General features: G+C 45.9%; 2 protein-coding genes across 2 annotated transcripts in view; both read left to right on the plus strand.

Annotated features, from left to right (window-relative positions):
• Window positions 1-337: 337 nt before the first annotated feature.
• On the plus strand, window positions 338-9,956 carry CHRNA1 (cholinergic receptor nicotinic alpha 1 subunit). The gene is made up of 10 exons (XM_035567459.1): window positions 338-377; window positions 1,946-2,091; window positions 2,229-2,273; window positions 2,691-2,800; window positions 3,015-3,210; window positions 3,830-4,067; window positions 5,228-5,451; window positions 6,581-6,820; window positions 8,716-8,876; window positions 9,390-9,956. Exons 1-9 carry the CDS (start codon window positions 338-340, stop codon window positions 8,845-8,847), a joined length of 1,371 nt encoding a protein of 456 aa, XP_035423352.1. The 3' UTR covers window positions 8,848-8,876; window positions 9,390-9,956.
• Window positions 9,957-14,759: 4,803 nt separating this feature from the next.
• The window catches only part of WIPF1 (WAS/WASL interacting protein family member 1), a 50,422-nt gene continuing 38,117 nt past the window's right edge, over window positions 14,760-27,064 (plus strand). Inside the window, exon 1 of the mRNA XM_050711753.1 lies at window positions 14,760-14,823. The gene's annotated coding sequence lies outside the window, so the exon portion shown is untranslated. The remainder of the gene's footprint in view (window positions 14,824-27,064) is intronic.

The following is a 27,064-nucleotide window of genomic DNA, read 5'->3' on the forward strand; positions in this document are numbered from 1 at the left end:
CAGTCTCACTGTGATGCCCTGCTACGTTACAGACAGTCCTTTCTTATTTATTAAACACAAATCACAGTGCCACTTAGAAAATACGGCCTTCTGTAAACAGTAGGAGATACTTTACCGGTGAAACACATTGTGCTCCCATTCCCCAGCCGGTGCGGTGGCCCTCAGCTGTCATTCCCAAAAACAGGTGGTGTAAGGCAACACCTCAGCGGCTGTATCAATCCGGCCCCTTGGCAGGAGGCCGTCCAGCCCCCCCCCCCCCCCCCACCCCCTGGGAGATGTTAAAGGCACTGAGTGCGCTCTGGGCTCCGTGGAGCTGCAGCAGGAGGGAGCCCAGGTGATGGAGATCTGTCGTGTGCTCCTCCTTGTCTTCTCCACAGGTAAACAAGCGTGGTTCAGCAATTGTCTTGGGCTGGGTCCTTGGGAGGGTGCGGGAGCACAACTTTGTGTATGCATTTGTATAAATGCATGTGTTCTGGGAGCAGCCTGTCCAGAAGGAGGTTTTATGACATGCCGTATCACTCAAATAAGAGCTTTGGCGTGCTCTGATAGCAGCTAAAACATTCCTAATTTCAGCCCTCAGACAGTTTGAAGTGAGAAGTTTGTGCTTAGTTGTTTTCCTCTCTGTGTGTTTGCCATCTTTTTGCCATGCTCTCATTTACTCTAGTGCTAAATTTATTTCCCAGTGTATGAGAGGGTCTAGCAAACATGGTTTGAAGTGTAAAATTTCACCAGTTTCAGGACTACTGACAAAGATGCAGAATAGTTTTGCAGCTGTGTATGTTGTACCAGGATAATTCTCTGTAAATTGTCCTTTGAAAGAATAAGGATTTTGTGATCCTAAACCTTTTTCACCAAAATCAAGAAGTATACCAAATTCCTACCAAGCCCCTCCAGAAGGTAACAGTGTGAAGGATTTTAATTGGATTAATAAAGCATAGCAAAATGTTTAACCTAGCTGTGACACTATGATCACAGCGTAGGAAGTGAAAACAGCCATCGGGAAGCGAGCAGTGCCCGGCTGCTCAGGGCCCGCACGGGGTTTTTGCAATGACACCCAGGTATTTTAATAGCGTCTGGTGACAGGACAAGGCTAAGACAAAATCCTTGGCATCTCAGCTTAGCTGTATGAGAGGACCTGGTGAAAAGGCAGTTAGGAAATAAGGGGAAATCCCGGCTTAGTCTGGAGTCAGCAGCAAAATTCTTGTTGAATTCAACAGCCCAGGACCTGTACTGAGAGACAAAAAGGCAAGGGAGAGATCTTCCAAACATGCTTGTGGCGAGGCTCAGCTGTTCTCCACCGCCTCTCGCTGCCATTAAGAGGGGTAGGTGGCTCAGCAGACAAGGGAGCACAGGACATAGAAATATGAGCACAAGTTGTGAACTGCTTCTTTCTCTGCCCTCCTGGGTGCTGCCGGAGTGGCTCCCGGCATCAGAAGGATCTTGTTCTGCGTAGGCCTCAGGTGGAAGAGCCTGGATGATGCTTTCACCCAAATGGCTGAGGTTGGCCCCATTTAACATCACTGTTACTGGCAGGACCATAGGATCAAAGGCGGACAGGGCAGCGACATAAGAAATTCCTGATGATGGGTATCCTCTGTGCTGAACTGTCTGTAAATGCTGAGCCCAACCACAGCCGTGGGTTGGGAGAGCCTGCAGGGGATTGATTCCTAACGCACAGTCTGACTTCCACAGTCACGGCCATTTGTTTTTGCCATCTACATGTTGGCAGCTCTTGCTGCCTTCATCCTGATCTGACCTGCAGATCAGATAAGCAATTGCCCCTGCCGGTGGCATTTGCAGCACACAGGTGAACTGAGAGAGGAGCCACAAGGTGGGCTTGGCGCTGGCCAGCCACGGGGCCTAGCTTCTGGTGGCACTTGCCCTGTGCCTGGCCCCACAGCGTGTCCTCTGCCCCATCCCACTGACACCTTCCTGCCCTTCGCAGCCGGGCTGGCCCTGTGCTACGAGCACGAGACACGCCTCGTAGAGGACCTGTTCAGGGACTACAACAAGGTCGTGCGGCCTGTCGAGGACCATCGGGATGCCGTTGTCGTCACGGTTGGGCTGCAGCTCATCCAGCTTATTAACGTGGTACGGTATGGGCGTGTGGCACGGTGCACATGGCACTGTTGGTTGACGGGGTATTGCCAAATGCCATCACTTTCCTTCTCCTCTAATCCTGGTGTCTGCTGCTGGTGTCTCCTTTTCTTTCTTTCTATTTTTTTAAGGATGAAGTAAATCAGATTGTAACAACCAACGTGCGTCTGAAGCAGGTAACTAAATATTGCTAACTATTCTGTCCTGTTCAAATAAACGTGCTAGACACAGCCAGGAATGAACTACTTTTGGGGGCAACTTGGACCAATGGGTCAGCTGGTGGAGTATTTCTTCGTTCTAGGGCCTCAAGAACAAAAAGCTTTGGACACTAGTGGCCTTAAGAAAATCATTTTGCACCTGAATATTCCTTCTCTGATAGCAATTCAAACAGTAGGCTTTGGGTATATTTATTTTGGATTAAGTGTCTTAAACCAATATTGAAGTTAATGTTAAAAACAACAAAAAATCTGTGGGACCCAGTAACACATATTGATGCTTACCTGCACGACCCAAAGCTAGGGAGGTGGGTGTCTCTAGGAAGTATCAAGCAGTGCTGGGAGAGGTTCTCCCTGGCTGAACTCCTCCCTCTGCAGCAATGGACAGACGTCAACCTGAAGTGGAATCCAGAAGACTATGGCGGCGTGAAACAAATCCGCATCCCATCAGATGACATCTGGCGCCCGGATCTTGTCCTTTACAACAAGTAAGCAGTGTAGGAAGGAAAGGACATCTCTGCCCAGTAGCACCTTTATGAAAACTGAGACAGGAGGGTGTTTTTGCACTGCCTGCTCTCTAATCCTGTCCCACAGCAATCCCATCCCACCGCAAGGACCAGAGGCTGAGCACCAACTGCTTTCCACAGACAGCTAGGCTGCTCCTAGGCCGCTGGGTAGCTGCTAACATCCTTCCTTTCACAGTGCAGACGGTGATTTTGCCATTGTTAAATACACCAAAGTCCTTCTGGAACACACAGGAAAGATCACTTGGACGCCACCTGCCATTTTTAAAAGTTACTGTGAAATTATAGTCACGCACTTCCCATTTGACCAGCAGAACTGCAGCATGAAGCTGGGAACTTGGACGTATGATGGTACGGTGGTGGTTATTAACCCGGTAAGCAACAGTTTGGTAACTGGGAAAAGCAGTAAAGACCTGGGTACCTTCTTAGAGAAATCTCAGATTTAGAATGGAAAATAACTGTGTTTTGACTGAAAAACAAGCGGACACTACCTGTATAATACAGAAGCCCTGTTTATAGATCGATCACAAAAATTGCCCAGTTTGACTTCTCAAATTCTGAGTGTACTTATTTCCCATGTCTTCCCCAAATTTCCTGCCTGCCTATCCTCTTACAGATTCATGCCACTCCTTATGGTGCTGCACATTCTGCTTTTGTTTTCCTTATTTTGGGGGGGATAACTTTTTATCTGCTTATGACTTTCTGTTTACAAGGACTCTTTCCCTGTCTCTTCAGGTATGTCGCCAACCTGTAGATACTTAATTAGTCTTTCCCTTCAGTGGACTATCCCTGACTCCTTCTTTAAAACATTCAGTTGAGCTCTGTGCAAAGGATGATGTTCTAAAGCAAAATCACATAAATAAGAGTGGTTGCTTTGCTTACAAAGATGCGTAAAGTGCCTGACTTATTGGAAATTCTGTTCCTGAGTGACTGCCAAGTTAGGTTTTGTTCAGAACATCTAATACTCTATTTCTATTATTTATTTTCTGTCAGGAGAGCGATCGTCCTGACCTGAGTAACTTCATGGAGAGCGGCGAGTGGGTGATGAAGGACTACCGGGGCTGGAAGCACTGGGTTTACTACGCTTGCTGCCCCGACACGCCCTACCTGGACATCACGTACCACTTCCTCATGCAGCGCCTGCCGCTCTACTTCATCGTCAATGTCATCATTCCCTGCCTGCTTTTCTCATTTTTAACTGGGTTGGTTTTTTATCTGCCCACAGATTCAGGTATGTGAATTTATTCATTCTACTGCCATAAAGATGGCTCTTCTAACAAGTTTTGGGGAAATTCTGGGCATCTGAAGCCACCACCCAACCCAAGGGGTAGTGTTTGCTAAACAGATGTTTCAGCTCAAAATAACAGGTCTAAATATTCTGCAAATAAAAGGTAAGCTCTGAAAGCTGAAACTATTAATATGGAAAAATTGGGCTGATTTCCTATGGAAAACACTGATTAACTGTCCAGTTAACTAACTTCTGCAAAACAATGATTTGGCTAGCCGACTTTCTTATTCTGTCACTCAGGCTTTTAGTACAGTTGTACGTCGCACAGTACATGAGCAAGCGGGGGGCCTGAGGCCCCTCTGCACCGTGCTGGAGCAGCCACCTTGTCATTTGCGTGCGCACGTTGGCTTGTTTGACATGGAGTAATTCTGGCCTCTTCTGGCCTGCTTTGTCCCTGCTGAGCAGCTCTGCTGAAGAAAGCTCTTTCTCCCTGCTACCATGTCTCATGCTTTGTTCATTCTGCCTTGCCCAGCTTCTCATACTGCTAAATTTCACTGAGCCCCTTCTGTGAAAGACCTCCAACACAAGTTCTTTGGGTGGAGAACTTTACAGAAAGTTGAAGTGGATAGAAAAAAGTTGTGTGAATCATGATTTGTGGTTCAGTTCTGACATCCTAAGTACTGAAATGTCCCCCATAGCAGCTGACCTCTGGTGCCAGACGTGATTTTTTTTTTTTTGTCCGCTCACTTGCGCTCTGGCAGGCTCATGCTGTGCTGAGGCAGGTGGACCCCAGAAGGCTCTGGAGCAGGCATTAATCAGGTGCATGCGCTTCATCATTCAAATCCCACAGCTCATAAAGTGCTCCTGGCAAGTAAGCTTTCCATACCCACCACCTGTACCTCAGCCTAGTCCTGTCTGGTGACTTCCATTGTACTGCTGGACCTGGGGCTGTGTGAGGCAGTCGGGTTTGGCCAGCAGCATTACCACTTTGGGTGCTGAGAGTGCTGATAGCGCTCCAGGTGCATGAAAATGCATGTGTGTGGATAGCCATCATCCACATCTGAACTTCTCAAATTGACGGTCTCAGTTCTGAATTATATGAACAGCAGAGGTATTGTTTTTCTTTATTATAATTAGTTTGTTTTTGTGTTTTGGCATGGCAGGTGAGAAAATGACTCTCAGCATCTCTGTCTTGCTGTCTCTGACTGTGTTCCTTCTGGTCATTGTGGAGCTGATTCCCTCCACCTCCAGCGCAGTGCCTCTGATAGGCAAATACATGCTGTTTACCATGGTGTTTGTCATCGCTTCAATCATCATTACGGTCATCGTCATCAACACCCACCACCGCTCCCCCAGCACTCACACCATGCCGCACTGGGTCAGGAAGGTGAGCTCGATGCTTTTGCATGTTCTGTGGTTTCCACAGAGCACTGCGTGTGTGTTGTTTGTGGGGTTTTTTTTGGAGGATTTTCTCCTAGAAGTCAGCATGAATCAGGGAAGTAGATGCATCATGTTAGATCTCTCCAGGCACAAGAGCCAGCGTTTCCTACTTAGTTGTGTGTAAAGGCAACGAGACTGCCAAGTTGCTCCGTTACGTAACAGAATTGCCCACTGGGTAAAGTCCTGAAGGGAACGGGCAAGGCAAAGCATGGGCAGCTAGAGTACAGGGAGGAGAAAGCTGGCCAGCTGGGCCTGAGGGATGTTGCTAGTCTAATTATCCACTTCTGCCTGCCCAGGGCCAAGCCCATCAGATCGTGTGAACTGGGAGCGCAAAGGTTGCCAGGGATAGCTGTGCTCAGCTTCCCGTTCTGCAAAAGACAGTTTAGCAAGAGCCAAGGTCTCCTCTGTACTTTTCCAATAGTTCTGCAGTCCTTGGGAAGCAAGGAGATGTTTGCACACCAGCCTAAGTGGTGACCGTGAGGTGTAGAAATAATTGGGTGTCCGTTACTGCGAGCTCTTTGCCAGGCAGACAGTACCAAAGGGGACCCAGCCAGTTATTCTTATCTTCTATAAGCCTGCCTAGCTTCATATTAAGCCATGACATGAACAGGAGGTTGCTCTGCGGATTTCCTTTTAAGGCTACAGCTTACATCAGATTTGTTCTGCAGCACAAAGAACACTGCAGAAGAGAGATTTCAAATGACAAACACTGCATGTGCTTAAAACTGATCTGGAAGTAAGGCTCCCTTATGCCAAAGGAAATTACATGTGCCTATAAGGCTTGTAATAACAAACTATTGGAATAGCAAAGTCAGGCATAAGTAGCCAGGAGACCCTCTGCCGGCTACACGGCCGAGCAAAATCACTTCCAGAAAGTGTGTGACAGGCCTGCAGATGACACAGACACAGTGTGAATGCAGCATGTGGTGTGACATACTCCAAAGCGGAATTTCTAGTGAGCCCAGGACAGGAAGTTATCTGGGACCTGAGCAGCTTGCCCTTGTTTATTGCAGAGCTGCATCTGCAAAGCAGCCCCTCCAAACAGAAACGTTCCTCTTCTGCCTCTTTGTTTTCAGATCTTTATTGACACAATCCCAAACATCATGTTTTTCTCTACAATGAAACGACCATCCAGGAATAAACCAGACAAAAGGATTTTTGCAGAAGATATTGATATTTCTGAAATATCTGGGAAGCCAGGTCCTATGCCTGTCAACTTCTACTCCCCGCTTACCAAAAATCCAGATGTGAAAAATGCTATAGAGGGAATCAAATACATTGCGGAAACGATGAAATCGGACCAAGAATCCAGTAATGTAAGGCATTCTTTGTGCATGATTCATTTCTTGCTTTCAAACTCCTACATCTCATTTTTTGGCAAAATATCCATGACTCAAAAAAAAAAAAAAAAAAAAAAGGCAACACTCCAAACCCTGTTTTGGCTTTAGCAGGGGACAGTCTTCTGCCCTTGATTCACTCTTTGAGGAGTTACAGGTAGTAGTCACAGATAGCAATTGAATCTCAGTTTAAAAAAAAAAAAAAAAAAAGAGAGAGAGAAAATAATAAAGTAGCAGTGCTATGGTTTTCTTAATGTGGTATGTGAAGCCACAGAGCTGGAGTGTGAGTAGCAGCGCAGATTCCAGAACTGTTAGCAATTCCAAGAACCATTCCTCCTGTCCCCAGCTTGGGTGTCTTCCCCCTGTGGTAAGCAATCTTAACAAGCCAGGAAGCAAGCCCAACTGCAGAATTCAGATGTAGTTTTGAGAAGCCACTGTGACTTCCAAATGATAATTCCTGTTTTGATAAGGTTTTCTGTTGATCCATGAATGCTACAAGTAGTCCCTGCAAGTGAAACACATCAGGAGCTGCTCCGATTACTGTCTTTTTCCACATTGCAAGCCAAAGGAAGGATAACTGCGTGTAGAGTCACATATGGCCGTGTTCCCCAGGAAAACCTAGCTCTGCCTCCTCCTAGCGTGTTCGATGCAATTAACCCCCTCTTTCATTTCAATTTTTGCAGCTCACACAGCTTTTGAACAGGTAACTCAGTACCAATCCCTCACCTTTCTAAATGATCAGCTGCTTCCTGCTGAGAAGTGGATGTCTAGCGGTGACAGCTAGCCTGCAGATGGGGAGGGGCTTCTCGGGGGCAATAATTTGGCCTCTCCTCCACTCGGGCAGAATTTACACCCCAGTGTTTGTTCCTGTGACCACATTCCAGAAGCGTGTGAGATGGCTCCGGTCGTAGTCTCATGTTCCCAATGGCTCCTCGGCAGATAAAGTGCTACCTTCAGCAGGGCTGGCGTGGTTTCAGTGCCTCTGGGCTCTGCTTCTTCCTGTACTTACAAGGAGGGTCTCCAGTTACTGGCAAGTGCTCCCTTCGGAAGTGGAGCCCAGCTGTTTGTGTCATCTAGGCACCACTTCCAGAGGGTTTCAGAAATCAAATTCCAAAAATAAACCTCAGGCTGTGGCTCCTGAAGGCTTGTCACATCATTGCATTCGCTTATGAACAACCTCGAAGCAGTATTGATAACAGTGTCCTCCTCTAGATGACTCACAGCAGCCCCTTCTACTTGTGGTGCACCTGAGGCAAAAGAAGAGGGTGCCTCAGGCCAGGGCGCCTGGGTTGTAGGGCAGAGTTGCAGGGTGGGAATGCCGAGCCCTCGGCCCTGCTGCGCTCCATGCCCCACCCTCTGCTCTTTGCTGGTTTGTGCCATGATCTGTGAGAGGGAAAAAGACTAAGGGAGCTGCAGAGAAGGCTGTCCCAGACCTTAGGAGTGCATGGTAGGCATGGAAAGCAGAGACTGGAGCTAAATTAATGAGTAATTGCTTAGGCATCCCATTAGAATGAAAAGGCAATAGGAAAACAAAAGCCAGTTGGGTCAAACTAATTGTTTGGCTTCCTACTTTTTTTAAGCTGTCTTTCAAAAGCAACCATTTGACTAAAAATTAGGCTTTCCAGCATTATTTAAAATGAAATTGTTCACCAAATTATCAGGCGTTTTAACAATTTAGTCTTGAAACTTGTATTTTTAGGTAGCTTAGGATTTCTGAATCACTGACCTGATTTTGCAAAGAAAATGAGTATTTTTTGCATACCAGTGGATCTTACTGAAGAGCCCTTCCATTGTTCAAGACAGTAAATTACAAGAATGTCCACAGCAGACACAGTTTTGCAGAGATTTTACTATCTCCTTTCTTTCTTCCTCAGGCTGCAGAAGAGTGGAAGTTTGTTGCGATGGTGATTGATCATCTTCTCCTTGGTATATTTATGCTAGTTTGTATTATTGGAACACTAGCTGTATTTGCTGGTCGCCTGATTGAATTAAATCAGCAAGGATGAACATCAGATGGAAACTATTTGCTGCCCTGGTAAGCATCTGAAAGCATCTTAACCATCAAAACCTGGCCAGCCCCTGGAAGTTTCACAGGCAGGACTCAGTTCCCCTGGGTATGAGCAGGAATAATAAAATGTAAGGCTCCATACTTAGCACTTCTGAGCTGCTGCTTGGTGCCATTTCATTGCCAAAAGACATACTTGTGCTACTGCTAGACCGAATGGCTGTCAGCCAGGTTTTGGTCCATTTTACCATTTATTAGAAATGTTAATGTATTAATAAGACTGTCTGACTTTGTAACCCACAGACACAATTCAAGTGACATCAATAGCAGTAATAAGCTTTAGCTGAGCAGTAAATCTGTATCCAGCTTTAGCTTCCAAGCTGGTTTCAATATCTGCTCTGTGGTTTTTGTATTGGCAGTGTCACAAATGACTCTCCTTGTAACATGGGCTGTAACCAGCAGAAATGTCTCGAACTCCTTGGTTAAGCACTTGATTTTCACGTACAAACCTGAAACGAGTGTCATGTGTGACTCTACCTACAGAAACTCCTGGTCCAGCAAAGAGGAGGGAATGTTCCTTGTTGTGGGAAGGATCCACAGCCAGTTGACTCTCGCATGTATTTATTGCTATCCAGGCCCACGATAAAGGACTTGCAGAGGAGGATTTTTCACCCTCTTTTATCGCTGAGCCCTGCTCTGTGGCCACCCAAGTAAGCTGCAGACAGAGAGCAATCACACCTTGGTACCCACTCTCCATTTTGAGTGATGAGTAATTGTGGGGGCAGCTTCAAATTATGAGTGTTTAGTATGACATCTTAAACACAATTCTCTGTCCCCTGCTCTGCTGAAATATATCATGAGCATCAAAGTCAGATACACCATCACAAAGAATATTCTTATGGAAAGCGTGAATACTGGTTCTACTCCATGTGACAAAACGATAGAACCTCCACCCCTCAAATCTCCTGAATTAACCAAGCTTTCTTCAAATGTTGAGCAGCAGCTCACTCTAGTGACAAAACCGAGTAGTGCTGTTTTTGTCCAAAGACATTTGATATTGTAGGGTTGTTTTTTTTTCAGTAAATGTTCAACCCAGGCAACAAGCTTATGTTTGTTTCAATAACACAGTGTGGAAGTTCCAGCAGTGCTGTCTATTCTTCTCAAAAATAAATAAGCAGAGGTGGGGCAAAGAATACAAGTTACTCATCTTTCCGAGCTGGTTGCCCAAGCCAGTAAGACTAGTTTGCTAACATCTGTAAATAATTTGCTGTGAGGTTAATAAAATAACTTGCATTATGTTAATGTTCTACAGGAATGTGTCGTGTTTGCGGAGGACGGGCATTTGAAACACGCTATGGGGAAAATTAGGCTCTTGTGTAATAGTTCATTTACTGTAGCGGGGCTGTTTGGGCAATGTTTTGGTGAGGTGCAGTACTCGCCTAAAGCACAGGGTTTGTGCAGGTCAGTCAATCACTTGTAACGCTCTGCTCGGCTCTTACGGTTTTGATGTTGGTAATCTTTGCCTCCGTGGATGATCATCAACCTCGTAATCGATGGCTGAAGATGTATGCTGGGCTAAACCTGCTGGCAGACGGAGGGCCTGCTGCCACTGCTTATCTTCAGTAAGTTCTCAGCTCTTGGATGGAGCCAAGCAATTCCCCAGCTTGCGAGGAGCTAAGTTGCCATGTAATGGTGCCTATGATGCTTAAATTGGGAGACTGTGACTGGCACTAATGTGGCAGGACAATCCTCTTAGGAGAACCTGTGGTTGAATCTTAGCATTAAAAATAAACATTAAGTAACAAGATTTGTGGTAAGCATCTGCAGTAGGCTTGTTCAGTTTCCTCGAAACACCTCCAGGGTACTGGTCCCCCAGTCCCATCTCTTTGTGTGCCTGTGTGCACGGGCTCACCTCTCCAGCTCTGGCTCTCTCCATACACAACTAGCTGCCCTGTCAGTCATTTCCTTCCAAAGAAAAAGTTTTGAAATTTATTTTATTTTTATTTGTGATAGTTTGATATGTCTTAGAGGCACAGTAAATCTTCTGCCTTCGTATCACTCTGAGCCTTGATAAACTACGTACGTCTCAAAAGATGTGGCACTGGGGGTAGGGGGAGGAACAGCAAACAACTTCCCTCCTTGAGTTGCAGAATCTGGGCACTGTATTCTGACTTCCCATACAGACAGTCCTCCAAACATCAACAGGACACTTCAAGAGGAAGTTTACCTACGTCTCTCTTTTTTTGTTTTGAATACTCAGACTGTCTGGGCTGCCATTAATGTATGTTCCTAGATCACCTTTGTGGTAATATTTTTCTTAGGTACCACTAAGGTACCACTGACAGCCCCTGCTACTAATATCCATCCATTAAAACAGAATACCTACATCCAGGCTATGTCTTCTCATCTGCTACTGTCCTTTTAAAATTGTCAGCATGTCTGCATACCTGTTAAAATAGCAGCTTCAGAGCTTGTATATGTGCTGTCTTGGTCACTGTCAAAGCTAATTTACTGTCAATGTATAAGTACAAATTGTCTAACGATTTCTCATTCACAGACCTGGGTGACCTGCATGTGCATCTCTGCTGCCCCATTGTATTCAGTAGGCAAATTTTGGCTCTGAACCTTGACTAGCAGTTCTACTGATATGCAAAATGAGAAACAGGCCTCGCTTACTCACTGTGAACTTTCTCTAATAAGTGCAAAAAAAAATGACATCCAAGTACTGTGGCTCTGCAGTACGCAGACCTAATTTAACTCCAGGCAGCCTGCGGGCCTGCTGGGTGAGGTGTTGTCTTGACAGCAACAGCTCTCTGAGCAGTTTCTTTGTCCTTCTTTTGACTGCCATCTTCTTGCTATTAGAGGTGGTTTCGTTCACTTTGATCTTGTGGATAACACCCTATTTATGTCTTTAAAAGAATGGCCCACTGGAACGTCTCCATCTTTTTAACTCTGATGCTCTTTCCAATTTTTAAACAATTTGGCAATTAACTTTCCCCTTCACGTTCCTTTAGCTGACCTTCAGCTACTTTCTGCTGTGCCACGGACATTCTACCCTCCGAAATGCGGTCATCCCAAATCTCTTTCCCCTTTTGCACTCGTACCACTCAGGAGCCCTTACCCTTCTGAGGGGATTATTTGAATTTTTAAAAGTCCATTACCTTGTACTGGTTCCAAGGGAGTAATTTCACCTCTGCGTGAGTCTGTAATCAGAACAGGCTGCTGTTCTCCGTCAGCACCAGGCAGATGAACTAAATTTGATGGCCTTATTCTGTCTATTCAGCCAGCTGCATCTTAGCTTTTTAAAACATAATTGAATTGATCAACAGAACGAGCAGAAAAATGACATTCAGTAAACTCCAAACGCTTGATCATGAGTGTGCATATGCCAGCTTTGAACGTTCAGCTAAAACTTAGTGTTTGTGTTCTGAAACCTCTCTTCAGTTTGAGAGTTTTTAAGAAAAAGGATTATATTTTTCAGGCAACCCTAAGACAATTTAAGTGTGTGTTTTTTCTCCAGGATATAAGCTGCTGCCATCCCCCTCGCTGCAGCCATCTCCCCAGAGATGTGTGAAAGCAGTGTGAGTTTCATCGGTGTGCTGACTCAGCAGTTCCTGTTTCCACAGCTGAAGCAAACCACAGTGGGCAGGGGGACAGCAGTGAAAAAGTATAATGCAGTCCTACAGAATGCATAGACGCTGTGCCGATGTTGGGTAAAGGAAGCATATTGCACCCCTGAAATGTTTGCGTTCTGGTGTGGTGGCATGTGAGATGTCACCTTTAAGTCACCGATAGTTTAGTACATCAGAAATGTTTCTGACAGTGGCCGTTTTTAAAAGGTTGCTGTACGTGGATCTGATCTCAAATTTTTATATTCTAACAAAGTCTAGTGCAGTCTCCTGGCTTCTGGGGTGCAAATTCCCTCCCACCTTCCCTCTTTTTCCTCCTGAAAAATAGGAGCTCTGTGGTTTGTTATTGTTGTGAAGTTGGTACAAAGTCTCCCAGGCTTCTCTCAGATGAACGGGGCAGATACGGGCTTACAACAAAGCTGTGGTGTTTCTTCCCCCTTTCTGGAAATAAGTTCCCACTAGAGATAGGGCAATCACACCCCACTTTACACAAGATTCTCTAAAACAATCACACTTCAGTCCCTGCTAAAGGACAAAGGACAACCAGGGCTATGGAAAATAACCAAACTGTGAGCAGCCATTTCCAGGCTCATTCAGGGAGCCCTGCCGAGTTCAGCTGGCTGCAGGGGGTTACCTGCAGCGTGTGTGAGGGAAAGGAACAACGACAGGATGAGTCCACTCGTTACCACACTGCATGCCAGACTGACCAGCAGCCAAGATTGCAAGGAGTTTGTAGGCTATGGCAGTGCTGTGATGATGGGCCACTCGGTGGATTCCCCATAAAGGGAGAACTCTTTCCTTGCAAACATTTTTACCACTTCCATCATCCCTGCACAGACCCCCCTGCCACAGCACGTCCTCCCAACCCCTTCAGCTGGCTTCTAACAACCAAGCAGGTCCGGATGAGTGTTTGTTACTTATCCCATATGGAGCCAGGAATAAACACATCATATGATATTTCTCCACTACCTAATCAAGAGGAAGCTGTTTGCCTGTATGTGACTTCAAAACTGTTTTCAGCTAACCAATGACCCAAATACAGTATGCAGAGTTTAGGAACCCCATGTGGATTTGTAAGCCTCTTTAGGAAGCTTTAGGTCTGTGAGTCCATAAAGGCAGTAAGCAGAGAATACCTGCAGCTTTTCCATTTGTGAGCTCCCTAATTTTTGCTTGCGAACTAATCTAGGTCATGCACGTAGGGCAGAAGAGGGTAGAGGGAGGGAAGAAAAAAAAAAAAAGCATTGTACTTGTTTTTCTGTATTGCAGTGCCCCAAGCATGCAATGACACAAAAACGGAGAAATGACCTACATAAAAGGCTGGAAAGGTTTGAAACCTTACGTTGGAGGCAAATCAGTAATGCCATTGCTCTCAGGACGGCATGTCTCACCTTAATGCTGTCGTTGCAGTTGGTAATGTCTTAGCATAAAACACAAAAGTAAATTGTAAGAGGTTAGCCCAGCACACAGATTACTCAGTCTTTGACCTTGCTGGGACATGTTGCTACAAGGGAATCCAGAATGCATTTAAGTTTTTTGGGACACCTGTCCCTAACATTCATCTGGTTTAGACAGCAGCGTTATGCAGCTGCTGAGCTGGACCACATTCTTGCAGGGACTAAACAAAAAGCATCCAAATACCTCCAAAACGTGAAATCCTGCAAAAAAGCACATAGGGTGAAATTTACTGGCCCGGTCAGACACCCAGCACACAGCTCTCCTGCCCTTCCATACTCCCTCCTATCTGCCCAAGCATACACTTTGGGCATGATTTTCCATTCCAGACCTTAGTACTGGTCCCAAAGACGTTAACAGAAGTTTTATTTCTAGAAATTTTAATCACGGTTAGAGGGAATAGGAAGCAGAGTATCGCTTGTCTGGCAAAGCCATCTCTGCGTGAGTTAATTGAGGCAAGAAGCACAAATCCCTTTAGGGCCATCATGCGGAGAGGGGTAATTGACCTTCCCACACCTCTGCGTACTGCAGACCTTAAAGGGAAAAAAAAAAAACAACAACTCCGTCTTCCCCGCTGCTTAATTCCCTTTGCCCTCCTCTCCCTGACCGCCGCGGCGGGGCTGCCCCGCTTCTCCCCGGGCTGAGCCCCGCGGGAAGACCGGGCACGGGGCACCGGGGGGCACCGGGAGGCACCGGGAGGCACCGGGCAGCGCTGCGGGGCCCGGGGCCCGGGGCCCGGGGCCGGGCCCGGGGCCGGTGCAGCCCCTCGGGCGGCGGGGAGCGGCGCCCCAGAGCCGCGTCGCGGCGCTTCCTGCCGCTATAAATAGCGCCCGGCCCAACATGCCCTGGCCGCCGCAGCGGCTGGAGCGCCGCCGGCTGCAGCCCGACGGAGCGCGGTAAGGAAGGGGTCGGGGGGGGCCTGGGCAGGGACCCCCCGGAGGCGGCAGGGCCTCCCCCGGCGCCCCGCTGTAAGCAAGGGGCGGCGCGGTGCCCCTCGGGGAGCAGGGAGTTGAGCCTCGCTTCGTGCCTGTCCCTTCTCTCTCTCTCTCTCTCTCTGTTTTCTTCCAGACTTCTCTGTCTCGGGCTTGGACGCGCTCCTGCCTCCCGAAGCCGCTCCCGCTCCTCCTCTGCGCTGGCCGGGCTGGCATCCCTCCTTCCCTGCTTCCCCCTGGCTTTCCTGCTTTCCCCGGGGTAGGGGATGGCGTTGGGTGAGGCCTGGCCTCCGGGTGCACCCCGGGCTGTGCCTCTGCCCCGGCCTCCATGGAGGTGGCTGGTGGCACCGCATCCCTCCCGGTGGTGAGATGGGTGGGGAGAGCCACGCCGAGCACGTGTGGCACCCAACCCAGCAGGTGCTCCTGTCCCCAGCGGGCGTTGGGTGAGCCCTGTGGCTAGGTGCTGTGGTGCAGGCTCCACGAGCAGGTCTCTGCCCTCCGAGCTGGCTCTCAGGGGCTTTCTGAAGGAGCTGGGTTTGCAGACCTCAAGTAAACAGCCTTAAGGTCTTAGCCTTCCCTCTTTGTGTGCCGCTGTACTCCGATGGCTGCTCCTCATCTCTCAATAAAAACATCTCCTGCGGGGCAGGACTGTGTCCCTTCTCTGACAGTGTGTGTTCTTCAGCTCCTGCTGCGTGCCCTGCTCAGGCCTCCTAACTAAAACAAAAGTGATACAGAACTTGTTTCTGCCGCTAAGTAGGATGTGCTTATTCAGGAATCCACTGTGAGGTAACTTTAAATTGCTTTTTTTTATTCTTGTGGTGCTTCCTCAAAGAAAGGGCCTTAGCGAGCAGTTCTCCTCAGTCTTCCTGGCCTCCAGAGGGTGGGCAGTGTGATCTGCTCCTCGCTCATGCCCTTCGTCCCTGCCTGCTTTGACTTTTCCCCTCCATTTCTCCATGCCTGCCAGCTCCTCCAGGCACAGGGGGTGTAGAAGGCCACATGGAGAAGTCCTGTCCCATTACTTAGTGCCTCCACACTGTACCCGCAGGGTGCCCAGCTGGGGAGCCGTGCCTTACAGAAGGGCACGAGGGATGGCTGTGCTGGCACAGGGGAGCCTGCTCTGGCAGCATGGCTCTCTGAGGGAAAGGTGTCCCCGGCCCTGCGGCCTAGGTGAAGTGCTGGGTGACTCCGCTGGCCCTGGCAGTGCTCAGCATGAGGAGGACCCTGCTGGTGCGTGGCTTTCCCCTCTGCTGGAGCAGTGGCAGGGAAGGAGCACGTGAGGAGGAAATGCAGCTGCTGTGGAGTGCTTTTTGCCCTCCGCGCAGCAGGAGCACGTGAGGGGAGGGCAGGCACGGGGCGATCCAGGAAGAGAGGAGGAGAAGGCAACGAATGGAGAGGACACGCTTCTTATGTGCCTGCGGAGTCTGTTTAGCTGGGGCAAGAGCAAAGAGCCTAAAAATGAGATTGTATCTATTCTGAGTTACTGTTCCTCCAGAAAGCACTGTTTTTAGTTCCTCTGGTACTGTGTGTGTCCTTCTCCCCTCCCTGCTCTTCTGGGTTCCTCAGTGTCCCCTGACCTCAAGCAGGATGTTGCCCTTAGCACATGCCTGTCAAACGTGTGGTTCTTCATGCTGTACACAAAACAGGCATTCCCTTGGCTGGCAGGAAGAGTAGTAAGGAGCAGTCAGAGGCACACCAGCCCCTGTGGTGTCTCTCTCTGGGACAGGGACTGTGCCCTGGAGGTGCAGTTGCGCTGCTCTTAGTAGATCTGAGGGCCTTCTGCCTCCAGCCCCATTCCTCTTCATGTCTTACAGCTGCTCACCCATTCCTGCCCTGTGCTGCAGCCCAAGCAACCCTCTCTGGTTATCTGTGGGGTGTGCTGCTGACAGGTTCAGCCATCCAGGTTAAAATCCCTCAGAAAGGCGGGAGGGGAGGAGGAGCAGCTCTTCCAGCCTGTGCTGCCTCCCCCCTGCCTCGAGAGTGCTCAAAGCTCTCCAACTTCTGCTGCTGCCGTGGTATTTCTACTGCAATTGCATGTCTAACCTGTTATAGTATGGCATTGTGCTCTGTGTGGCATCAGGTAGCAAGGGGCCATCTTTAGGCCTAGCATTGGTACATGGGTGCTGTAGCTGTTCATATTTTTTTTTTTTTTTTGAGAAACCCAGACTTACCACAAAGTTGCATCAGGATATTAATGTTTTTACCGATACAGTAGTCAGGATTGAAAGTGTGCCACTGCAATATTATTAGCTATAAAAGGAACAATTTCCTACCTGTAACAGTGCATATGACCTTTACTTCAGGTGCTCTCCAGACCTTTCTCAGTGGAAAGGCTGCTGGGGAGCAGGAGCAATACTGACCTCTTTGTGAAGAAAATGCCTTGCAATATTACTCTTTATTACCTACAGTGCATAAAGTTCTAACAGCTATTAATTTTCTGCCTTGCTTATATAAACATCAAGCTTTTCTTGGAGGAAGAAAAGAGGGCACGTTGGTGTTGTCTGATAAATGTGACATGAGGACAGGATTTCATAGGTTTCCTTTCAAGGCACATATGTTGTATGGGGGTGGGGTGTATAAATACGCATTGGCAAAATGTCTTTATGCAAAGACATTAGAAACATTCTATGCTCTTAACTGCATTAAATCTCCATCTGAATAGTGGACTTACGCTTAGAACTATGAGAAGTAGTGATGCCATGGCAAGGAGGGGATTTCTTTAAAGTTTATGCTCTTGCCAACATAAACATGTTTTAATTGTGGCTGCTTCACAACAATATGAAGTCTTGTAAAAGTTCAAATCTAATTAAATGCCTTTGTGTTGGCTTTCTATTGGCTTCTTATTCTTGGCTCTAATGCAGATGCTTTTTCTTTTTTCATGTGGAGCACTATAATACTCGGTCAACTGGATCCATTATAATAAAGGGCTGTCAAGTATCTTAGTTCAAAACCCACGGTTCTAGCTGTGTGTGAGTTGTGGAGGGTGGAGGGAACATTCTTTATATGGTGAGAAAGTAAACTTTATTCTGGTAGAACAGATCTGAGTAGTACCAAAGATGAGGATGCTGGAAGTGGCCACAAATTGTCAAGGCAGCTGTTTGTTTTGTGTGCCACTGAGTGTGCAATTAACAACTGTTCACTATTTAGCTACCTGCTTCGAAGATATACATGAAAATCTGTATGTTATTGAATAATGACTGCTGAACTGTTAGTTGGCAAATAGCCTAGAAAATGGATTATTAAAAACTGAATCTAATAAAGAATCATGTTTTAGTAGGTTTTGTGCTAAATATTTTGGATGCTTGCAGTGATTAGTATGATGGTGTTTTAGTGCTCTCATGTAGCATCAGCCCCAGATATAGATATATCTAGATATCTGAAGGGGAAGGGAATCAATGAACTGTTAGTACTCTATTGTGACTCTTTCCAAGCAGTATGCGACCGCTGCTGAGTTGAAAGTGAAGTCTGAATGGTGAAAAGATGACTTTTTTTTCAGTGGAATTAACCCTGAACATCAGGGCTCTGACGGATGCTGTTGCTGTTGTTCAGCCCTGCAGGCCTGAAAGAGCAGCTATGCTTGGGTCTCATCCAGCTCGGTGCACAAAGATCAGTGCAGCGTCTGTAAGGCTGGGGACACAAGCAGCGAGGGAGCAGTTTCATCTAAATCTGAGAGATCAAAGGTATTCAGAATAGAAAGTTTCCTTATTCCTGGAAGGAGCAAAGCAGGAAGCCCAAGGAGTGGTTTGAAAGTCTGTTTTGTAACACTAAACTCTGCTGTAACCTCTTCAGGAGTCTTCTGCATTTGGTTCTAATCACACATAAGTACACCGTGGAGTTAAAATGTTTCATCTTGTACCTCCTTTAAAGTCGCAGAAGCAAACTTTTGTAATACTTCAGCTGCTCCCGTGGCACCCATCATCTTCAATTGCTTCACAGCACGTGTAGCTCTTGCCATTTCTCTCCTGGGGCTGAGTCCGTGTGAGGAGCCCTCCTGGCCTACAGCATGTATGTTCGTGAGCAGGCTCTCCTCACCTTCATTTGAGCTAAGCTAGCATCTTCCTCCTGCTAAAGAAACTACAGGATATTTTTCAGTGGGAAATAATATTGAGGTTTAAATAAATGCTCTTAGCAGCTTTAGCAAACCCCAGATAGTTTGCGCATGTTTCTCTTGCAATAACTTCAGGTAATGGGGTGATTCCGTCTTCCTCCTTCTTAATGTTTTTGGTGAATGCTGTGCTTGAATGCTGAAATCCTTCTGCTGTGAGGAACAGACAGAGTGGAGCAGGCTTCCCTGAGCCTCAACCCACCAGAAGCAAGCCCTAGGAAGTAACTGCATTCCTCTGCTCATTCTTCTGCTTCCTACAAAAATTGCCAGTAAGGTCTCCCATAGTGGGGGTCGCTAGCCACTGGCACAGGTTGTCCAGAGGTTGCAGATTGTCCTTCCCTGGAAATGTTTTCTAAACTCACCTGGACAAGGTGCAAGCAGCCCGCTTTAGCTCTGCTTAGCCCAGCTAGGAACTAGGTGAGGTCCAGCTGATGGCATGCTCTGTTTCTGTACTGCTGCTTAAGCATGGTTGCTTTGTCTGTCCCCAGAACATCTGAGAATAAGTGGTCTCAAAACGTCCAAAAATGGCCTTGAAGTCTGAATAAAGACTTCAAAAAATAGAGTAAATAGAGAAGCATAGCATGGGGAAATAGCTTTGCCTGAAGTCCCATAGCAGCAGGTCAGTAATAGTGCTGGGAAAGGATCGTAAATCTCCTGACTAGTGTTGTAGTAGCTAAGAGATGTCGTCTTTAAACTTAAAAGCATGTCCTTTCCCTACTCAACCGCTTTCAGATCAATCAGCAACAGGGACTGCTTTTACCCTCCAAAACATCATTTTTACTTTTTTCTTCATCAGTCATATTCATAAGGATTTTTAGTACTAAACAACAGTTTAATGCATTGACTCTCAGGAAACACTGAGAACATCAGATCTGGAAAAGAATTTGGTGAAATAAAGACGAGCTGCAGAGGAAATTTTTAGAAAGTGATGTTATTCCCAGTTTGCCGCATAACAATTAATCTCTTATTTTTTAGAGAGGAAAAGAGCAGAAGAAGTTGTACACTGAATCCAAGCCTGAATCTCTCTTTGTTTAAAAAAAAATAAAAATAAAAATCACTTAAAGCTTTTTAAAAAATATGGAAGCTGAGAAGACAGATCAGCATTTTAAAGAGTAGCATGAGTTAAGCAGTGAGTTAACTGCATCTGTGTTTCAAATCCAAATGCTATGAACAAGGCACCATTCAGACCTTCGCTTATAAGTTATGCTGAATTCGTTATGCTGTGTTTGTTTGAATTCTGTTGAGAGGAGGAAAAAGAAAATAGCAGATTCAAAAAGCAAAACCATTACTCTTGTTTTGCTAGCTCACTTTTGAAGTGATGAAGCAGGGCTCTCCTTTTCCATCTCTCTCTATTTGTCTAGCACTTATGCAGGTCATCTGCTAATTATTAGCAGCTGTGAAACTATTGAGTTACATAAGCATAACTAAAAGTCAGAGTAGCCTTGCATCATTCAGCAGATCTGTCCATTGCTTATTCACTGCCGCAACAGATTGGTTTTGTAACATGCTTGACACGGCTGTCTAAATACTGAGAGGGCATCAGCAGGCACGGGAAGTTGGGAAATCCTTTAAGTCGTAGACTTTAGATACGATAATGTGTTGTTTCATTGTCACAACAATCTGTTGTCCAGTTATCCATGTGTATTGCCTCTCTGGAGGAGAGCTGTGTCAGGCTGATACCCTCCAACAGCTGAGCCTGCCAGCCACACAGAGCTGAATTGTCCGGGCAGCTTTGCTCCGGAGATAGCTGTGGGTGCTGTGCCGCCTGCATGGGAGCAGGCAAGTGAGAGTGCTGTGAGATGTATCACAAATTAACCATGCTCAGTGGTATGGCTGAGTACAACAAACTGTCTTAAACTTTAGAAAAAGCTCCTTTAAAATAGGAGTGTGGACAGCTGAGAACCTGAGGTGTCTCAGGCAGGGACCGATTTGTGAAGGAGAGTGTGCTGGTGCAGGAGGCCCGAGGCTGGCAGAGGCAGGTGCTGCCCCTGGGCATGTAACGCTGTGTCGGCGCACTGCGGGATTTGGTTAGCAGCATGAGTTTCTTCCCGCTGAACCTGGAGGGAATACAGCAAACTTAATCCCCTGTAGTGCTGGGTATTAAGTCATGGACTATGTAACGAGCTCTCTGATCCAGGCTCTGGTTTTGTTTTCAAGTGATTCTTGTCTTGTTCTCTCCTTCGCTGGTTGAAAGATCTCCCTAGGCAAGAGAGGCTGTAAAGGGGTGAGTGCAGTGTTATGAAATGTGCAAAATACATGATCTCTAACATACTTCTTCTTGGGAATTAAGAAGGTAAAATGAGTTCCAGGAAATATGGTGTCCCTCCAGACAGCAGCCTCTGCACCTGACGACTTGAAGCTGTGCCTCAGCACCTTTCAAGAAGGCCAAAGAGGAGTTTGTCTGAGCTTCCCTTCTCTTCTTTCTGCTATTTCCTCTTTTTAAAAGCAGCTATGTGAACAGTGATGTCTGAGAGCTGCTGCCCTAGATCAGCAACCTCCCTCCCACCTGTGCTGTGAGATCAGGGACAGGGCCTTGTCAGCTCACCTTGCCCCGGCAGTCTCTGCGGGATGGTGGGCCCGCAGAGCAGCCCCCAAATGGCCCTGCTCCCCCAGGAAGGGCAGGTGTCTGGGGCAGCACGGCAGGCCCTAAGAGGCTGGGGTCAGTCAGGGGCTGCCACAGAAAGGTGACTGGTTTGTAACTAGCATCAGCGGGGTAACTTTGTTATGATGATGATGTAAGATTTTTTTTTTTTCTTGGAGGCAGGGGGTAATTGGTTACTCTCTCCCTCCCCTCCTACCTGAGGAAATGTTCCTCAGAAAACAGCTAGTAACTCAAGGGTACTGTTTTGACACCCTTTTGGATCAATTTAGATCGCAGCTTGGCAAACATGGACAGCATCATGCAGTACTGAGCTCTGCAGTCCTCTTCTCAATTTCCACCAACTCATCAGTCCTCCCACGGCAGTCACTTCAGTCACTGCTCTCCTCAGGCCCTGATTTACTCAACACATGAGGAACCTTAATTGTAGCGTAGGAGAATGAAGCATAATTCCTACAAAGTCCCTGCAGAACTGAGCTTAAACATCCTTGGTGCTAGCTGAACTTCATCTGTCAGATCCTACCAAGCCTGTGCTCATCGTAAACTTTACAGATTGGAGCCCATCACTTACAAGTCCCTTTGCTGGTGTCTGAGAGCCTCCTGTGGACAACACAGGAGGCCTAACATACTGCCAAAAGCTCCCTGCCTCCCTGGCATGAAAAGACGAAGTAGAGAATTTTCATCCTTACTTTCACATTTGAAGCTACTAAAACAGTTTTTAAAGGAAGTATTAAATCTAAACCATAGAGGGCATTCTGTGTGTGTTGTATATATTGTAAGTAAACAAACCACTTGTTCATGCACACAGTGGGTTTGTATGACTCCACATACTGACCTTTTTATGTGTATCTATTCAGTCAGATGCTCCTTGTTTTTTATACAGTCATTTGTCTTAGATTTTAGGACCTCTAAGACAAGGTACATTTGCTTAATGCCCAATAAAAAATAACTTTCTTTTCCAATTGGACAAATTCAAATAATAGCAATACCCTGGGAAGGAAGATATTCAAGTATAAATACTTAATTTTGTTAGAGAGAATAAAATCCATCTGAGGCCACAGAGGCAGCACCTACCAGAATATCGCAAACTCTGTCTGCAGGTTGTACTTTCAAACCACCACAGACTAATACTACTTTGAAATTAGTAGAGTACAGTTTTCCTAAAATGTACAAGTTTTCCAGTCAAGTTATTGTGAAATTCCGCAATGGCAACAGGCAGTCCCAGAACTCTGTTTAATACTAGGCAGAAGCAAACTACAAGGAAATAATTCTCCTGTGGACTTTCCTACTGTATTTTCAGATTCAACTTCTGCATTTGTTCTAACTAGGTGGTTTAGGGAGGGTAAGAAACCTTGTTATATCACAGCTTATTTTAAATAGGTCATTCTTAATCAAAATGGCCTGTGTCCCTTGGATGTAAATGGTGGTTTTTGTCTTCCGAGTCCAGCAGCAGTATGCATGACCTTCTGAGATGAAGCAGTACTGGTGTGGCAGTGGCTGCAAGAAACTCAGAGGCATTCTGAAGTTCTAAGGGTGCTTTAGAAGTACTCCAAAAAGATACTTAGATTCAAACAGGTTGTGTTTTTTTGGATTAGTTCTAATTTCAAATTCTATAATAAGATCGTGCTTTTCAAAGTGAAGAATCTTATTCTGAGAGGTTGCTGCATGCTTCCACTTACTTGGCCTCTGAAGTGGAATCAGCATTATTTAATTCCTCATTGCCTGCTTTTCCCCTTCATAGCAGGTCTTTACAGGATCAGTGTCTTCAAAGCTCATTATAATTTTATTTTATTTGGACGTCCTTAAAAATGTGTTTGTGTATGCTGACTGGAATAGGGAAGAAGACATTAACTTTAGCTGCTATAGGGAACTAGAAAAAGGAGTACTCCATAACTGACAAACTGCATGAGGTGACTGGACAGGTTCCTCCTTTATTCATCTACAGCGTGCCAGTTGTTCAGCAGAACATCCCTGATAATGCAAGTGAATGGCAGGGTAAAACCCAGTTGGATGTCATCACACACAGTACTGAAGTGAGAACACTGAGGGACTTTGTGCTTCCAAGGGAAAGAACTGTCAGTATTGTCTTCTGGTTTTTGTTACTTGAAAGTTCCCCAAGAAAGTTTCCTCTTAGGAGCAATAATGGAGTTTACAGTTGTTTACAGTAAGAGTAGTATAACACTGCTCTTCTTTGCTTAGACTGAAAGCTTTTATTCTTCTCACAAATATGTTTGCTCACTGTCTGCTCACTCATCAGTGAGACTGATTAGGCATTAAAGAAACCGTGGTCGTGATGCTGTATACCACAGCCTTTAACAGCTCCCAAGGCCTTCCACTGTCAGTTATGGACAGAAGCAAATAAAAATAAAACGGAAAACCCTGCAGAAGGAAAAGTAAAAAAAACATAGTGTATTTTCACCTTCTTCCCTTTATCTAGAGATAAGGAAGTATCCCACTGCCACTTCCTAGTGCACATGGCTAAGAAGTGAGAACAGACACAAAAATAAAACCAGCAAATTCACAAAATGGCATGTAGGTGTGCTCCTCAGTCCCATCCTACCCTTGATGGGACCAAGGTCGCAGCGGGGCAGCAGCGCTGGGGCAAGACCGGTCAGGGCTCATGTTTCCTGGGCTCCTCTGGGCTGTCATCCCTTGGGGGTGTGTGTGTGTGTGTAGGTCCTTCCTCTGTCCTTGGGCAGAGACAGCTGCTTATTTTTGGAAATCCCCATTCTGAAGGTGGGATAACTCCTTCCTCCTACCACCCTCGACATCGTTCTTCAAGGGGTTTGGGGGTGTTACTGTGATGTGGCTGTTCTGGGGGGCGGGGAAAGCAAAAACAATGCATCTGCAGGAATGTTTGATGCAATGTCGGTTGTGTCCAGTAAAATTCTCACAAATTGTAGTCTCACTTCTCTGTATTTAATTCTGGCTTGTTCAGATCCCAGCTTCTTCATTTCTCAACAGAGCACATGATCCCAGTAGTGCTGTAATTTTCTATAACGCACACCAGTGTAGGATCTCAGACCCTGTCACTAGGGAATCCTGTCTGGTGTAAGATTAGGGATGTTTTTATTACTTTTTCAGAATATTAATTATGGAAGCAGTTAGTCTTGTGGACCATCAAAGGTCTTCAAAACCAGAATTCCCAAGAGCAGCGCAGTGTACTAGCTTTCTCATTAGAAGTTGAGAGAACAACTGTCCCACTTAGCAGCAAAAGACCCGAAGTTAAATATGTCACGAAGTTTACTTAAATCCGAACCGTTAACACTGTGAAACCTCAAGCAGGAATAAACAGCCTGTATAACAGCTGCTGTACCGAGCTCCTGCTGGCAGTGCGTCGCGGCGGGGAGGTGGATGTGGAGGCACCTTCGGACTCCCGCAGCGTGCGCTGGTGCTTGCAGCATCGCCTCCCCTGCGAGTCCTGCTCCGTAACGGGCTGGCTGTGCTGGGACGCAGCCCCCAGGCAAACAGCTCTACCGAAGGGCTCGACCAAAATGACTGAAATGTGGTTAAAAGTTCAGTTACGTTCTTCTGTGGAATTTCTGCTGTTTCAAGCCAGAGCACTGAACTGCTGTCCCCGCTTTCAGTCTCAGCCTGCAAACGTGAGGGCTTATCCTGCCTGCTGGTTCCCAAGTGTGCAATGGGGACCTTCATGGCCAAGGCTTCAGAAACCCACCCCCTCTTACTTGGTGAGCTGCTTTACCAACTTGTTGCAATTACACTACACTAATCTGAGGTTTGCAAAGGTCAAAACGCTGTTGAGCGACTTCCAGGCTGGAAGCTGCCATGGAGCAGCCAGAAGATGAACGAGGGCTGAAGCTACTCCCCGATGCCCAGGGATCACTGGGCATAGTGGCCTGAGCCTGGATGCAAACCCTGTGGCTGCCTATCGTGTGAGTGAGGTGTAGGCTCAACACTTGGCCTCCCCGAGTATGCAGGGAACTTCTGTCTCAGAGGCTGTAGTCTGGATGCCTCTCGATTCCCTGATAGTTTGACTACTGTTCTCTGAATTCATAGCAATAAACTCTCCTAATTCTTAGGAATAACGCAGATAATTAAATGAAAATACAGCGGGCAATGGGTATACGTATTCATAAACCGAGCCTCCCTTTCTCTTGTTTATTCTTGGGAGAATATTCTTTTTCATAACTATTAATGAAAGAAAAAAAATATTTTCGCACCTGATCTGATCTTAACTTACTCAGGCACAGCTCCAGTCAGCATGGTGGTGCTGGCACTTGATCCTACACAAGGAATAAGAGATCTCATCCATTACACAGCAGAGGAGCTGGTACTATTTTATAATCACCTAGCAAGTATGTACAGACGCTGATCTGTGTCTATATTTAGCATCCAGATATTCCTGATGTGGAATATACCACCCCTGGGAAAAATGCAAAAAATGGACTAAAGTTCTCATTGATTGGGACTTTCCATTAAAAAAAAAAAAAGGAAAGGAAAGAAAGACATGAACTTTGGATAGGATGTTCCTACTGTAAAATGGTACACAGCTCTTCTTACTCCATGGAAATCATGCCAATGTGTACTCCTGTATTAGCGTGCTTCTAGTTAGCTCACTTTCTGTTTTCTAGTGAATCGATCACAAATTTTCAGTGCTTCCAGTATGAATGCTCAGGATGTAAAAGGGAAAATAGGTTAGACAAGAGTAGCAGACTTTTTTGAAAATGAATCTAGTAGCTCAAATTTCACAACTGCACATGTTGAACAGATAATGGAGAAAAAAGGGGCTTGGTTTGCAATTAAAAAGATTAGACAATCCCCCAAAGAAAACAATTCTATAAATGGTAAAAGAATACTGAATTCAGAATAATAGCAATATATTACTAACTATTAGTTTAGTTGTCATGCCTTTTAGTAATCTGCAATTTATAGTTTAAGCTCCAATTCATTCAGGTTCCTTTAGCTACAGACACTAGATCAGATGCTTTTCATAAAAGGTTCTCCAGTTTAAAAGAAAATATAGACCTGATACAGAAGTAACAGCTGAAAACTGTGTGTCTGTATCAGGTGGAAAACTGGTCTTGTCAATAAATGCTGTTTCTGTGGCTTTAAAATGTGTGGCTGTTGTGGTAGGTCATGATTGCTAGGGTGCAGATTTATTTAGCTTTGTTCTCTTGTGTGTGTGTGTGTGCGCACAAATATTGATGGGAAGTTTGAATATAAAGTATTACTCAATTTAACTGTGGTTTTAAAAACAGTGTTTTCTACTGAAATAACTAAGTATATAAAAACTCTTCATCATATTGTCTGTACCTGAAGCTTCATAAACTTTGAGACTCGTGTTAATAGCGAAAGACAAATTGCACAATAATAAATATCTTTTAGTACCGCCATCATTGCAGTGTTCATATATTGAAAAAGATAATTAGAGACTAGGCATGCCATTGGCAAGGTATAACAAATACACTGTTCTGGAAAAATAGCGAGGCAATTTTTATGGAGCAAAAATTGTTGGAAATATTCTTTGAAAAGATAGCAAATGG

Source organism: Cygnus atratus, chromosome 6, assembly GCF_013377495.2.
Source record: "Cygnus atratus isolate AKBS03 ecotype Queensland, Australia chromosome 6, CAtr_DNAZoo_HiC_assembly, whole genome shotgun sequence".
Classification (NCBI taxonomy): Eukaryota; Metazoa; Chordata; class Aves; order Anseriformes; family Anatidae; genus Cygnus; species Cygnus atratus.